Consider the following 16115-nt stretch of genomic DNA (forward strand, 5'->3'; position numbering starts at 1 on the left):
TAAGAGGTGTGGGTGCTTTGAACAGAGCCGGTCTAAATACAATTCCATCATTCTCAACTCCATACTCCAAGTTATAAATACAATTAGCTCTGCATAGCAGTTTAAAGTTAAACTGAATTAAGAAAAAATACGTTAGTGGTAGAGAGGGTTTCTGAATCGTTCTCTCGTGCTGTGCTGTTTGAATCTGGCCCTTGTAAGCCGTGCCGTGCGCTGCACATCAGCACTATTGGTTTTCAGCCAGTCCTCAGTAGGGATCATTGAGGAATGCTGTGCATTTCCCCTCTTGAAGCCCAGCCTGGCTCCTTTAGCCTCATGTCACATGATCAGCTCCTCATCAGCCTCACAAACTCCAGCCAATGACAAATTATCCAAAGTGGGGCAAATATTAACACACCGGAGTGAGCTGGTGACTTTTTTAAAATTATAAATAAAGAGTGGGCCCCTTTTTTCCTTCTTTAATGTGCAGTTCAGTAGTTTTTTTTAGAACGGCATAACCATTACATTCATTCACTTTGTCTCTTTTCTCAAATGATGCATTTAAAATATACCTCTATAACAGTCCAGTTTGATGAAAACAGTCAACATAGAGTGGGGAGAACAAGAATTTGATACACTGCCGATTTTGCAGGTTTTCCCACTTACAAAGCATGTAGAGGTCTGTAATTTTTATCATAGGTACACTTCAACTGTGAGACACGGAATCTAAAACAAAAATCCAGAAAATAATATTGTATGATTTTTAAATAATTAATTAGCATTTTATTGCATGACATAAGTATTTGATCACCTACCAACCAGTAGGAATTCCGGCTCTCACAGACCTGTTACATTGAATGCCATTGGCCATTGCGGTGCAACAGCGTTATTTCCAATCAGGCTTCAGTATTTCAAGGAGAAAGATGTTTCCCCATAGCGTCATAGGATGGCGCAACGTCTCGATCCCTCGTTTCAGGGAGGTTATGTTAGTGACTGGAGACATTTTATCCAACATCATCAAGTTCCAGTCCTCGAATCTGATTAGCAGATTCTTTACATAAACTCTTTCTGCAGGTGCATCATTATGCCAGTAGGTGGCGACCTACTATGTCTTTATCCGATTCGTTCAGAAACACTCTCGCACGATTGTTGTTTCTGCTACTGTACTTTCTTTTGGAACTATTGCATTACTGTCTAAAAGGCAAGTTACTTAATATCAACTACATGTTTATTGAACTCTTGTTTAAAAGCAATTTCTGATGGTCCAAACATCAGTACTGAAAAGCTAGCTTAAAGCACCTAGAGAGTTGTCAAACCAATCAAATGAGGTAGGTTTGCGTGTCAGAGAATAATACGGTACTATACTTTGAAGAGACAATTATTATTATGTAAGTGCTCTGCAGAGATCTCTGCAAGCTTTACCGACTCCATAATAGAGATGATTTACGGCTATGTGGAGTGCATGTTTCTTGTCCACAGGCAGGTCATTTGAACAGCAGCTGTCTAAACACAACACACGTGGTGGGTGTGACCGATCCAGTGGCAGCATGCTCTCTCTTCCTCTCTCGCACACTATGTCCCTCTATCTCTCCTTTTCTGTCTCCCACTCGTTTTTATCCATTTGCCACAGCCACAGTGAATAAAACACGTCGGTTCCAGCCAGCACTGACACTAAATCACATCAAAGACGTTAGATGACACAGATATGCCTGACCAAATCCAAAACTCTCTTGTTGAATCTCTACAGAGTTAGATATTATCCAAAGCTTAAAAAGACTTATTTCATTATACATTTGTCTAGTTATTCATGGACATATTCCAGTTAATTTCCCTGTGTTTTTGTTTGTAGCATATTTTAGCATTGAATGTTGAATTCTGGCTTCAATTTGTAACATATGGCACCAACATGGTCCAAAAAGATTCTCCACAAATCAACCATTGGAAATATGACCGTGTTAGTCATTGATAATCAAGCCTTGGGGCCTGAATCATGTTAAAGAAGGGGAATGAATACATGTCATTCTTGGAAAGAACCACTAAGTTCATGTTTTTCCCAGGCTCTGGTGGTTAGAGGTCCAGTATGCTAAAGGAGAGAGCTGCCTCACTCCATAACAACTGATGTGGCATTGACAACTTGTTTTCTACAGGGTCAGTCACTGCCAATCACTCTCTCATGACAGTTTGCCTAAAAGTGCTTTTTTATTTGTAATTTTAATTAAATACATTTAATTAATAATAATTTCCACTTTTTTGCTAAATCGACTTAAATTTATAAAAAGCTACTTTATACAAGTTCTCTAATTCTCATAGTTAAATTCTCTTACATTTTGATGAGGACATCTGTTTTAATCATAACATGGAAGGGAGCCTATAGCAATTCACAGATTTCTGCATCCGAAATCACATTCTCTCTTGAGGAACTTATTTTGAAAAATTACTTCACAGCAGCTAAAAAAAAAAAGTATGTTCTATATAGAAATGTGTGTAGTACGAATGTAATCTGGACATTCTACATTCACCATGTTTTCATTATCATGTGACCTACCAATTCACTGCCATTGGCAAATTATCTCCCGTGGCCTCATGGGATAGTTAAAGTGTCCATCTTATGCACACTTCAGAATCTCGCTGGAAGAAGTAGGTCATCCGGGTACTTTTTGCCTACAATTTCATAGTGTTAATTCTGACTTTTGTCACATACTGTTTTTGCCTATATGGGATTAGGGAAGTATGCGATTTCTGACATATATATGTTTTCTTGAATTATGGTGAACCTCAGTTAAGTTGTAGTTGCCTTTCAGCCCAAACCAGTGCTGTTTTTACACATTGTGACACTTGCACAGTGACTTTTGAAGAACTGACCCTAAAAGTCTATGGTGTTCCTTCTGGATCGGTACTTCATCCACACTGATTGTCTCTGGATGTAAAAACAAACATTTATAGCCTTGGACAAATTAGCCTGATGGATGATAAACAGACACATTTTTAAAGTGCCAGATGATGTAATATGATGAAATAAATTAATATAACCATTTTTTTAAAATAGTAATAAAACATTGGAAACACTGAGTGAACTGATTGATACACCGGAGAACAATAAATGAAGATGACAACTGTTACATGTATTGCTGATGAAGTTTTATCACTCACCTCATTACATGGGTTCAACCAACAAATCTAAATGTGAAGTCAAAATTGAGTTCTTCTATATTTGCAGTGCTGAAACTGAAAGATTCTGTTTATTAAAACTTTAAACAATGAAACATTCCAATTATTTAAACTTTGAAACATTCTATTTATTTGAACTTGAAACATTCTAGTGACTGTTACTTAGTTTCTGAAAAGACAAACAAGTAATAAATCAGAAGTTTTATGCACCAAATGTTTGATCAGAAGAAATTGTAACTTTTTGTCAAAATAAAAAAACCAAACAGAACAGGGAAAATAAACTCTGCAAAGTTTCCATCTGTTTTAGGCTGATTAGTTTCATTAATTTAGGCCTTTTGTTGTCAAATCCTTTCTTTTTTATTTATCGGGTCTACTTTATTCATTTCGATTTCATTCTAACCGTTGGATTGGTTAAGTTTTTGTTCTTTAACAGATGTTTGTTTTTTACAGCAACAACAGGTTCTATTTCCTGTTGTTGTTTTCAATTAGGCTGTGGAGTCTTTAAATGTCCCTTACCATATAAACCTGTCTGATCCATTCTCCATGATGTTTTTAATCATCTTTAATGAGTATGTGCAGTAAATGTTTAGGACCTGCTAGATGTTTGATTGCTGCCAATATGGATGTGATTGTGGCCTCTGGGATTCCCCCAAATAAAAACCACACCAGCATTATTATCTCTCTGTGGTTTCACCTCCTGGATTTTACCCTTCTCTTATCCAACAGAGCATTGCTTGCCATCTGACTAAAAGGTTTTAAAATGTCGTGTTTTAACAGGAGAGGGAAAAACAAGCCCGTTCTTGTCAGCTGTGAGAATATGCCGAAGATTAAGTGCTTCAATTCCGATAACACATGATCAAGAAAACACTATTATCCAAGGTGTGTGAGCCTATATTTAAAAGATTGAGAATATATACCTTATGATCCAGCCAACTCACATATCAAAACATCTTTATAGACTTTAGATGCATGTGTTATTTAGAATCATTGAGATGCTAAAGTTTTCACTAATATTTTTGAATTAGTTTTTATTTGTCCTTTTTTTAAAAAGGTTTTTGTCATTTGTATTAGTTTTTTAAATGTCTATAGTTTTATTTATTTTATTTCCATTTAACTTATTTTAGTACATCAAGGTAAACCACATGAAAAAGATAAATATTGCATTGACAGTTTTTTCTTCTCAGCGTTTATTTAAAGAAATGAAAAAACTTTTTTGGGAATTTAAAACATGGCCCAATTTACCTGAACTCACTCATATTTGCAGTGCACCTGGACAATGCATTCATTGATTAACATTTTTATCGTGTTCTCCTATTTTATCTACCCATTTTGGACAGAGATCTGTCATGTCTACACAAGGTTGAAATCAGGATATGCCAGCTTTAATAAACAAGCAGTTCTGGCACCCCCCAATGGCCATTAAGAGAAAGTTCAACCATCCCTGTCAAAGGCATAAGTCCAAAAGAATAATAAATACCGGAGAAAATCTACACTTGACTTGACACAACTGAGTATGAGTAAAAACTTATTTATAAACTCGTCTTAAATCACAACGTTGCCTCAGCTTCCAACATAATAAATTAAATGTTCAGTAAACTTGGCTGAATAAGGCAAGAATAAAACCTCTATATTTAGCCTAAAAAGACAGAATATCTTGAAAAGCTGGGTGAAAGGAAGAAAGCAGTGATTAATGGCATCATTAGTAGTTTACTTTAGAGAGTGTTCCCGATCTTCAGGGAGAAGTCTAGTATTATTTCACAAAGCATATTAGAAATACACTGGTTGACCTGCAAGGCAATAGGCTATATGCAAATAAAGCAAGTGAAAAAAAATGGCTTTCCTTTAGATTTGCTCTTCATTGCAAACAGATTTGTCCCTAATGAGTAGCAGATTACGCCATGATTCTGGTCTGAATTAAACAGCAGGAGTTAAGAGCTGCGGGAGGCACAAACTAATGTATTTTGTATGTTCTACTGTTACTAGGGCTTTTAATAGCAGTTCTGCTGCACATATAATGAAACCGGAATACTATACTTATTAAGGTTACCAACTCATAGGGACCAGTGTCACCATTCACACAGAACGCGTTTTTCCATGCCACTGTTTTTCAATGTAAACACACTCTAGACGTTGTGCATGCGTCTCGTGTTTAACAGCAAAAACGCGTTGTGTGTGAAACGGCCCATAATCTTCTTGTAAAAAAAAAAAAAAATAGGCTGCATCTGCACTGACACGTAACTTCAACACAACAGTTATTGTTTAAAACTCCAAGAGAAAAGTCACCGCTGTGCATTACAGTGTCACTGAAACAATCTATTGTTGCACAATAACACAATGGATAATTCACAGTGATTTCTATAAATGCTGTTCCAATTAGTGATAATTGCTCCTTAATAGGATACAGCTGAACGTATGGTTTTGATATATTGCCTAGGCTTCAAAACAAAGATGTTATTAATAAATGTTTCGGTGGGATTTTCCCGTGGGCATTTGTGAGTTGTGTTGTACATGACAGGAGATGAATAGATCAGAGGTGTAACTGAAATGCTTTTCACATTAAAAAACAAATGAACTTTGGATAATGAAAAATCTCATATCCTGCTAATTTTTGCAACCATACACATTACCCACACTGTTTTATAAAGAGAAATGACATCAGCAAAAGACGCTTGTATGATTATCATATTTTTAAGCAATAAAACGTCTCCGGTTACTATCGTAACCTCGGTTCCCTGAGAGGCGGGAACGAGACATTGCGTAGCTACGCTGCGGGAACTCCTCCCTTCTCCACTTTTGTTGAACGCCAGCTGGCCAATTCTATAACAATAGAATGGCCAATTCTGGCCAAGTCTATAACAGCTGGCCAATTGTCGCGAAGTATGCAAATACGGACAGGCTCGCATGGGCGCGACAATTGCGTCAGAATCTCTTTCACGTTGTCATCGTTGAAGTTGCACCTGAGGACTAGTTACCTTTTTCTCTAAAGTACAAAGTACTACATAGTCTTATTGGAAAAGCCAACTTACTGATATTGTACTTAAGATTATTATCATTCTTCTTAGACTAAATTTCTCCACGTAACTCCTCCTAAACTGTTCAAGCTACAACCACTAAACTCAGACTAGACCTTCAAACTGTTCTGACTCGAGTTGCTTTATCTATTTAGACTGATCAGACTTGCTGTTTTCCTAAAATTGCTGATAAAAACTTGGAAAAATCCCATAGACTTTCATTGCGGAATGTTCAAACTGGGCCAAGACTATTTAAACTTCAACTGCCTATTCAAATTTTGACAGTTGGAGAGGTTCATTAGATTTAGATCAGCTGCCATTCTATGTACTATTTCTAATTCATTGAGACTCATTTGAGCTTTCTTTCTTTCTTTCTTTCTAACTATATCTATCTATCTATCTATCTATCTTGTATTTCTTTCTTTCTTTCTAACTCCAAACTAAATTCAAATTTTGACAGTTGGAGAGGCTCATTAGACACCATCAGCTGCCATTCTATGTACTATTTCTAATCCATCGAGACTCATTTTACATTCTATCTAATATTTCTAAACTTCAAACTTTTAAAACTACAAAACTAAAACTTAAACTAATTAAAACTAAAAACCTTCAAACTTCAAGCTTTTAATACTTCTTCAAACTTTGGTACAAACTATCTTTCTTTCTATAACTTTATCTATCTATACACTACTTTAAACTTCAAGCTTTTAAAACTTCTTAAAACTTTGGTACAAACTATCTTTCTTTCTGTCTTTCTATCTATATTTCTTTCTATCTATCTATCTATCTATCTATCTATCTATCTATCTATCTATCTATCTATCAATCTATATTTCTTTCTATCTATATTTCTTTCTAACTTTATCCATCTATCTACTACTTCAAGCTTTTAAAACTTCTTCAAACTTTGGTACAAACTATATTTCTTTCTTTCTTTCATTCTAACTTCAAACTAAATTCAAATTTTGACAGTTGGAGAGGCTCATTAGACTCCATTAGCTGCCATTCTATGTACTATTTCTAATCCATCAAGACTCATTTTACATTCTATCTAATATTTCTAAACTGAAAACCTTCAAACTTTTAAAACTACTAAACTAAAACTTTAATTAAAACTGAAAACATTCAAACGTTTAAAACTACTAAACTAAAACTTAAACTAATTAAAACTAAAAACCTTCAAACTTCAAGCTTTTAAAAATTCTTCAAACTTTCTGGCAAGGCTTTTTCATGCCAACTTAAAGTTTGTCTACAAACTTTTTCATCTAGTTAATGCTAATATACATTAATCTCACCGCATTTGATCTGACAGTAGCATTCACCTATCCCTCATCCTCCCAGTTAGTAGGCATTAGTTCTTTCACTACTCATATTCATAATGCTCACTGTGTGTTGGTGCTTCATCAGTGGGTGGTTGTGCAGCTATGCTTTCAGTTGACCTTGGCTTGATATTATTAACAGGTGACCACACCTACACCACTGGTGCACACTGCCATCTAGTGGTTGAACAATCATTACATGTGGCTCCTACAACAGTAAAAACAGCAATGATGTAAAATATTGATACAATTTTAAAGAACTGTTTTCTATTTTAATATTTTATTACTATAAATGAATTGTATTACTATATAATTATAAACTATATTTTTCAGGATTCTTTAATGAATAGAACGTTAAATAAAACGTTTTTGTAAAATTAGTTAAATGTGTCTAAACTATTTAATGCATCCTTGTAGAATCAAAGTACATTAATTTCTTAACAGATCCGCAATATGCAGTCTTTATTACTTGTTTTTGTGCGTCCTATTAATCACTGACACTGTATAATTAAGAAATAAACACTTTTATTTAAAAGTCAATTTAAACAAGACGTCAAAGATAATAAAATACAAATATTGTCTTTTTATAAACATCCTGGTTTTGCTGATTCCTTTCCATTATAATACATTTAATTCATTTCAGCTACATCTGAGCAACAGCTTTTATGAGTTATTTTGAGTGTTTAAAGTCCCAAGCATTACACAAAATCAGCTGACCAGATGTTACATCTACTCACACTGACACTGCATTCCTGCTAATGAGTAACTACTTTCAAAGACAGGTTACAATGATACAGATATGTCTGTTCACAAAGAACATTTATTCTGTTCAGTAAATCATATGAACAGAACACATGTCAGACACAATTGTCTTGCATATGAAAACCAAAATTATACATATATATAAAAATATACAAGAATGGTTATAGGGGAAAATGCACATCATTGGCTCTCTGGTCCCTAACAGCAAAACCCCACATATCTCACATCAGAACATGTTCCTTGAAATGACAACACATGGCTTTATATCCCTGATTTAAAAGACCAATTCTTCCCTTTTTCATGAATTCCCTTATGGAAAAGATAGATGGATTCATTTTAAGTGTTATCTGGAATGATGCATCCATCATAAAATGTGCGCCGTCTTGCATTGGCCTTCATGGCACGTACAAATTCCCTTATTGTCATAGGTTTGATTTAAATAACTGAACTAAATTTATAATCATAAATAAAAACAATTCTGAAATAATAAACATGATATAATGTGCATAATAAAAAGTTTGTCCCTTTATAAAGTGTCAGTCTATAAAGACTGCTGGGTTAAGTGAGAACTTAACTTAACTTCTTTATTTTTAAGAAATAAAAAACCATAATAGAAAAGATGAGCGATATTAACCAATCACTTCTAAATATGAACTCACCACATCCTTGTCTTGTAGTGAATCTGTATTGTAGAAATGTGTCAAGATGTGACCGCTCTATTGACTTAATTAGCAAATATTGTCAGTGTGAAAGATTATTCTGAACCAAAACCTGATTTTAACTCTAACCTTCATCACTGTAAGTGTAAACCAGAATTCTCTGCATCAGAGCTGAAGAATCTCTGCGTCTGCTGCGCGTTCAGTCGACTGAAGGCTGTTCAGAGCTCTCGGAGTCCTCTCCATCACTCCCCATAAGACCAGTCACCTCAGGCAGATCTACAAAACCAATACAAACAGATATTAGATATTACATGTAGAAGTTCATGTACACCATTGTTCAAAAGATTGGGGTGAATTTAATACTTCTATTCAGCAAGGGCAAATTAAACTTGACAATCAAAATTGACAATAAAAACATTTATAATGTTACAAAAGGTTTCTATTTCAAATGAATGCTGTTCTTTTGAACTTTGTAATGAAGCTGAAAATTCAGCTTTGCCATCACAGGAATAAATTACATTTTAATATACATTACAATAGAAAACAGTTATTTTAAATATTAATACAATTTCACAATATTACTGTTGTTGCTTTATTGATCAAATTAAAGCAGCCTTGGTGAGCATAACAGACTGCAAAATCCTTAAATTATTACAGACCCCAAACCTTTGAACGGTGGTGTATAAGTATGGAATCAACCTTTTATTATACAGATTTTTTTTTTTTTTTATAAATAAAAAAAAATCACTTTTAAAGGGGTCATATCACATTTTTTATTATGAAAAAAAAAATCCACTTATATGCCTCAAAGCACTTGGTTATCAGAGAAAAACTGTTGGGAATAAATCCGATTTATATGAATTGACATTTCTTACAATCCTTTATCTCAAAAGATCAAGGAAAACAGACCACATGATATGACCCCTTTAATTTAAAGGGGGATGATTGTGGTTTCTGATTGTATTTTGAGGAGAAAGTCATTTAGCTCTGATTCCTAATAGTTATTTTAGATGCTGACATGTGGCCCTCACCCTTAAAGTCTTTGCTGTTTATTGAACTGTTCTCATGATCTTGCTTAGATACTGAAATACAAAACAATGTGTCAAGTCATGAGGTGAAGATGTTATTGAGTAATACTATTAAAAAGAGGAAGTGTATGCATGAAACAAGTGAGACAGACATAAATTATAGTTCAGTCGAGTTTCTTACAGTGCACAATCTTTATAGGCCAGATAAGGATCGCGGAGAGGCTCAGTGCTGCTAAAACGGCCACTCCACCAGTGACGATGACCATGACATAGTGGTAATACCACACGCAGGCCGGACAGCAAACCATTGTGCTGAATGAGAGAAATCATACACATAAACACTTTCAATTAAAAATATATATAATAATTACATTTTACTCTAAAAATCTAATTTAAGCCATTAAAACAGTCTTTCTTACTCACTTTACATTCTAGTATGCATGGATGCATTCAAGTACACACTTACCGGCAGGGGTGTAGCGCCTGAATGATCATGACTCCCAGACCATTAGCCACCTTGTCTGTGAAGCTCATAGCTCCATAAACAAAAGCCCCGCTTTGCTGTCAGGAGGAACAAAAAATGTTAGTTTCCTGTGACTATTTTAACACTTCTGAAACTAGTCCCTTTGAAGCACATGCCTTTTTCACTTCTGCAAACATCTGCTTTTCTTACTGGTTCAGTTTTGTTACTGTTAAAGTTGTTAGCGCTTAATATACACTAAATAAAACAACTGCTTGAAGCGGTTGCTGTACGTTTTCAGTTCCTCAAGACTTACTGTCTGATCTCCTATGAGTTCAGCCGTCATGGCAAGAGACATCACCAGGATGGTGCCAGACCCCACCCCTAGCAGGACCGCTGCCCCGTACACCCTTTGTCCCATGTGTGTGTCCAGCAGCACCCAATAGGAGAACGCCAGAATCAGCAACAGTCCCAAAAAATAGGTCATCTATCAATTAGAAACAAGGAAACTTTAGTATAAATCATATTGTATCAACTTCCAATACTGTACATGAAATTGTCTAGTGAATTGTTTTTCCTTTTATTAATTTTCAGATTTGATCCTTTGAAATTTGGATGGGCGAGAACAGTCTAGAGCGAGGTTCTCAACTGGGGGCCTCAAGATGAATTGATATGACTTATAATAAGACAAAACAAGCATTAAATAATCTACACAAAAACAACTAAACCAAGATTTCTTATTTTGATTCAACCCTTCTATATATTTTTTTTCTTTGAAGAATCAGGGATCGAATTGTCTTGAAAAACCTGGATATATGTGGTAGCTTCATTTTAAAAGTGTCATTTCCTGACCTGGAAAAGTCATATACATTTAAAACATTTTATAATTCCATAGTCATTTTATATTTGTCAAGCTTTAAAATATTTCATCAGGTAAAAATTGTGAGTAAAAAATTTTTTTTATTAAGTAAATAATGAATGACTAGGAGAGTCATGTTAATACATTATAAGAGCAGGATCTATGAAAGATATTCAGCACTGAAAACTTGTGGAATCTACACATTTTAATTATAATCATCTATGTTACTTATCTATAGACATTAAGCCATGTTTTTAAAAGTCATACATACTCTTCAAATTTCACTCAACTCTTCAAAAATATCAGGGCTACTGGAATTAATCTGTAGTGTTTTCATTTCCAAATGCTATATATTGTGCCAATTACAACAGCAGTTTATTAAGAATAGAAGGGAAGTATACTAAACTCTTGAATAGCCCGTCTGATAATGTTCGGGGCTCAGACTCACTCTCCCAGTTTAAATCTAGATTAAAGACATCTCTTTAGTTTAGCCAAACATTCACATAATGCATCTCATATCCTTGCACTCCAGATGTATATCAGACTATATCAGATCGAACGCACATGACTATCTATTGCTTGAAATGTTATGAACCGCCGCTATGCTAATTATTTTCAATTTGCATTTCTGTTTCTACCTCAGGATGCCCAAGACAGGAAGTTTTCTAGCACTGATGCAAAATAATAATAAAAAAAACAGCCAAGGATGCACATCAGGTGTGTATATGACGCTCAATCTGTGTATTTAAATTGGCACACCTCCAACTCAAAGTCTGGGCTCAAATAAAAATGAAACGCTTCCTCACTGGCAATTACAACTTTATGGTGCTCAACTCATAAATAATGATCACACGTACAGTATGACACAGCAATACTGACTGGTATTGCTAATCACTTCCAACAATGGGAAGAGTTATTATGGCTTAAATTTCAATCAAAAGACAGAAATGCAAACTCATACTCACACATTTGCCTATCAGCTTGCTGAGAGGTTTCATGATAAATGAGGAAGCAAAGCCACTCAGGAACATGACCAGTGGAATGGTGGCTATGTACTTCTGCAAGACAGAGGGTCAAACAGAGATTACTGTCTATATTCTTCAATGCTTTTGTTGCTGATGCTAATCTGGGTATAAAGTGAAGCATTACTATAGTTGTCGTACCTTTGGCAGCAGTAGTGTGTAGGTGAGATACATGGAAATATATGTTTGTGACAGGTTCACTATCAGTCTGGTGGACATATAAAGCACAGCCACCTGAATAGAGCGGGGTTTAGAGAAGATGTTAAAGTCAGTTATAACAGACAGTTACTAAATACTGTTTCCTGAAGATTTCACACCACTGTGATGAAGTGACAACATTGTGTTTCAACCCGCTATTCAGATTATTCACAAAAGCTGGGAATTAAATGCCATGCCAGTGAAGAGTAACATGGGTACTGGCTACTAACCTGGTAGAATGATGGCTGTCTCAGCCAATGCTGCCACTGCAGTGGATTAGTGGGAGGGGCCACAGTGGCGTTGTGAAGAAGTGACTGGCGCTCACCAGGACTAGAGCCATCCTCCTCCTGACGGGGACGTGCGCTCTTCTCCCGTGTGCCCAGGTGAAACAGCACGGAGAACAGAGCCCCAATGCACACCACTACAAGACTTAGATTCTGTGTGTGAAAAGATATTTCTACATTAAGCTTGTCAGAGTTGTTTAGTCCAGGCCTTCATTTTGTAACCTGCTAGGTAAATGTCAACAGAAGCAAAGGCTGAAAAGACTGGTCCATAAAAATCAGCTGAAAACCATAAACCGTTGATTACATTAATTTAACAACATTTTACTACTCATCTAGAGAAACATCTAAGGGAACTGTTTTGGGTCATCTAACTTAAGGACATTTCCTGTAGCTTAAACAGTAGAGCATGGTGCTAGCAAAGGCAAGGCATTATTTTTGTGCATATTACATATAAATTGAGTCTCTTTTCTGGTTTTGGTCTTGATTCTTGGTCTTATTGTGCACATACGGGCACACACAATACCTTCAAAAGTTTCATCTACTTTTAGGAACACATTAGCATATAGATGTTCACAAAAATTTGGACTTTATAGGGTCTTTAAATTTAGGTGTCTTGTAATGCAGGATTAAATGAGCGAGAGTTCACCTCAGCACAATAAAAGTTCAGCACTCACTCTGAAAATGGGAATGTCAACAGGGCCAAGGTTTTCTGTAATGGTAGGATCATCTCCGTCCTGAGTCTGAAAATGAAACATCAACCAGGCCACTGCATACACTGTAATGTTGGCTATCACCGTAAAGGCATACCTGAGGGATACAACCAAAATACAATAAAAAGTTAAGACATCATACCGGTAAGTACAGGCAAAGTCCTCCAAACACAGTAGCACCTCACTGCAGTACATGACATCCAGGGGGCGGAGTTGGATCCAGATTTAAGGGGTGGAGATGGGTAGGTTTAGGGGTGGGTTTAGGGATTAGGAGGTGGAGATGGGTAGGTTTAGGTATATGTAAGGTGGGAGGAGTACTCCTCCCCCTGGATTTCGTGTTCTGCAACAAGCAACACAAGAATGTTTGATCATTAGCACAGAGCTGCATGAGTTTACCTGTATGCAGTGAGCTCCACTTTCTCATGCTCGCAAGACACCAGCTCGGGAATGAGGGAGAGATGGGAAATCTGGGTGGCCGCCCATCCAAACTGGAAGATGACGATGAAGGGGGTAAAGTAGGTGAGACTGACCCACTGTGGAGTGTTCGGATCACAGCCCAGGCACTGGTTAAATATAAAGGGGAATGATAGGAGGACGCTGAAGGTCCCTAGGTGGGGTAAAAGAAAGTAGATGAGAATGTATATTAACATCTTGTAATATGCATGGAATAAACCTTAAAGAGACAGTTCACCCAAAATAATTGTGTCATCATTTACAAAATATGCAATGACATCTGTTTTTAAAAGTCATACAGCTCTGAAACAACAATGGTGATGACAGAACAACATTGCATGAATTTTTTACCACCATGAAACGGAAGATGTGATTAATTGTTCAATATAGGGCGGGACTTGTGGATGGTTGTTGCTATTGCTCTGATCTCACGTGAGTAAATGCCAGTAAACACGTCATCAGAGAACATATGTAATTGCAAGAGAGATGGAAAGTTACTTTGATCAAAGATTACGAGGGCACATGAATACAAAAAGATAATAATTATCTCTACGGATAATTATATTACAATAAATAGTGCAATATTCCATAAAAAAAAAGTTCATTTGATTTCACTTACCGACTAAATGCCATGTTTTTCTTTTCCCATACGATCCACAGCCGGGTGTCCTGTCAGACTCATAACCGATTAGTGGTGTACAGACTCCATCCGCTATCTGCCCCACTAACAACAACACACCCGCATATGTGTTCTGGAAGCCCAGCACTGAGTGATAAAACACCAGCAGGTATGTAAACCACATCGAGGCACACAAGTCGTTGAGAAAATGCCCCACTGAGTAACTCAGACGACTGACGGCGGGTAAAGAGGATTCTCTGGAGTCCGGCATGATTAACGCGATACAGTCAATTCCCAGTCGGCTAAAAATGTGTATTTCCGTTTATCCACCTCTGCATATTGTCCTCTCCAGTGCCGGCTTCTTCACTGCAGAGAACGAGTCTACTAGCAGCTAGTGTGAAGGTCAGTCCATAACAGTTGTAACAGCAGTTCCTATGGTTTTGGTCAGCTGACTTTGCAAATAAGTCACGATGGACAAGGCTCGAAATAAAACGTCATCATTCTCTTTCATCGATTGAGACTTACACTTTTAAATGACATATTGGTAAAGATCATATGCAACATGGTTAATGCTGAATTTGTCTGGTGCAAAAGAGCTAGTATAGCATAGCGTCTTGTTATTTTCGATTCGTGTTGTTATCACGTGCGTATTAAGCCACGCCCGCTCTCATTCATCCGGCGTCTGCTTTTTAAAAGCGAGTCCGGTAAAAGTCCCTTTAAGATTTTTTTATTATTATTATTCAGTTATTATATATATTTTTTTTTTATTCACGAAGTCGCCTATCAATATGAGGAATCGCGGCTTTATGCTTATTTTCACAATAATACGATTCACGTATTTGGGTTTGCTAGTGTTTGAGCAGTTGTCAAATATCACCACCTGCTGTTCGTGCAGCTCTCTGCATATTCCTCCCATGGGTTTCGGGTTTTCCCCTCTCCTTTTGTGTGCGCACAAGTTTTGTTGAGTGTATTTCTCTCTCACACACACACACACACACACACACACACACACACACACACACACGGTGCCCAAAGCCTCAGGTGGAAAAACTACTTCCTTGACACTGTCCCTTTCCTTCTGTCATAAAAAGTGTTGACACAAATTGTCTGAAAAGAATCCATGTATTGTTGACCTAAAACTGAATTAAATATATCTAACTAAATGATTAATAACTTAAAATGATTGAATATATTTTTTCACTTAAGAGTATTAAATTGATTTTCTAAAACAGGCCACAAAGTATACAAGACTATAGACCAGTCCATTTTTATACCCCTAAAAGGGCAACGTTTCCCCTGAGATACAAACATTTAGACAGATTATGAAAAAATGAATTTAAACAAAAGTAATAAGCTAACGCTTAACAACTTTTTAAACTTGCAAGTCTCCTCCAAATATTGTAAATATGTGAAATATAACAATTTATATCTGATGGTGAGTAGATTTCCACTACAGATGGCCATGTTTTGTTTTAAATGCTGCCCGTGAGCGAAACAAAGAATGTATGAAGAAAGTCACCATATCTAAACATTCACAACAAACACCCATTCAACATGAAACCAAGAAAAGAGGCCTAAACTTTCACA

The 16115-nt window shown here is 36.2% G+C and overlaps 1 protein-coding gene and 1 long non-coding RNA gene across 3 annotated transcripts; one reads left to right on the plus strand and one right to left on the minus strand.

Annotated features, from left to right (window-relative positions):
- Positions 1-2575: 2575 nt before the first annotated feature.
- Positions 2576-8311, plus strand: LOC309500218. The gene is made up of 2 exons (XR_014206502.1): positions 2576-6385; positions 6464-8311. It is a non-coding gene; the product is annotated as an uncharacterized lncRNA (long non-coding RNA).
- mfsd12a (major facilitator superfamily domain containing 12a) lies at positions 7983-15184 on the minus strand. Of its 2 annotated transcripts, XM_082171780.1 has the most exons (11): positions 14529-15183; positions 13853-14063; positions 13421-13553; positions 12693-12899; positions 12406-12498; positions 12208-12300; positions 10700-10870; positions 10390-10484; positions 10105-10235; positions 9927-9977; positions 7983-9171 (listed from the first exon to the last, which is right to left on the minus strand). In XM_082171780.1, the coding sequence occupies exons 1-11, from the start codon at positions 14797-14799 to the stop codon at positions 9095-9097; spliced, it is 1533 nt and encodes a 510-aa protein (XP_082027906.1). In that variant the 5' UTR covers positions 14800-15183; the 3' UTR covers positions 7983-9094. The 2 variants fall into 2 exon arrangements, with proteins under 2 accessions (XP_082027906.1, XP_082027907.1); XM_082171781.1 differs by lacking the exon at positions 9927-9977 and having other exon boundaries at positions 14529-15184.
- Between the last annotated feature and the right edge of the window lie 931 nt (positions 15185-16115).

This window comes from Leuciscus leuciscus (assembly GCF_965113295.1).
Source record: "Leuciscus leuciscus genome assembly, chromosome: 6".
Taxonomy (NCBI): domain Eukaryota; kingdom Metazoa; phylum Chordata; class Actinopteri; order Cypriniformes; family Leuciscidae; genus Leuciscus; species Leuciscus leuciscus.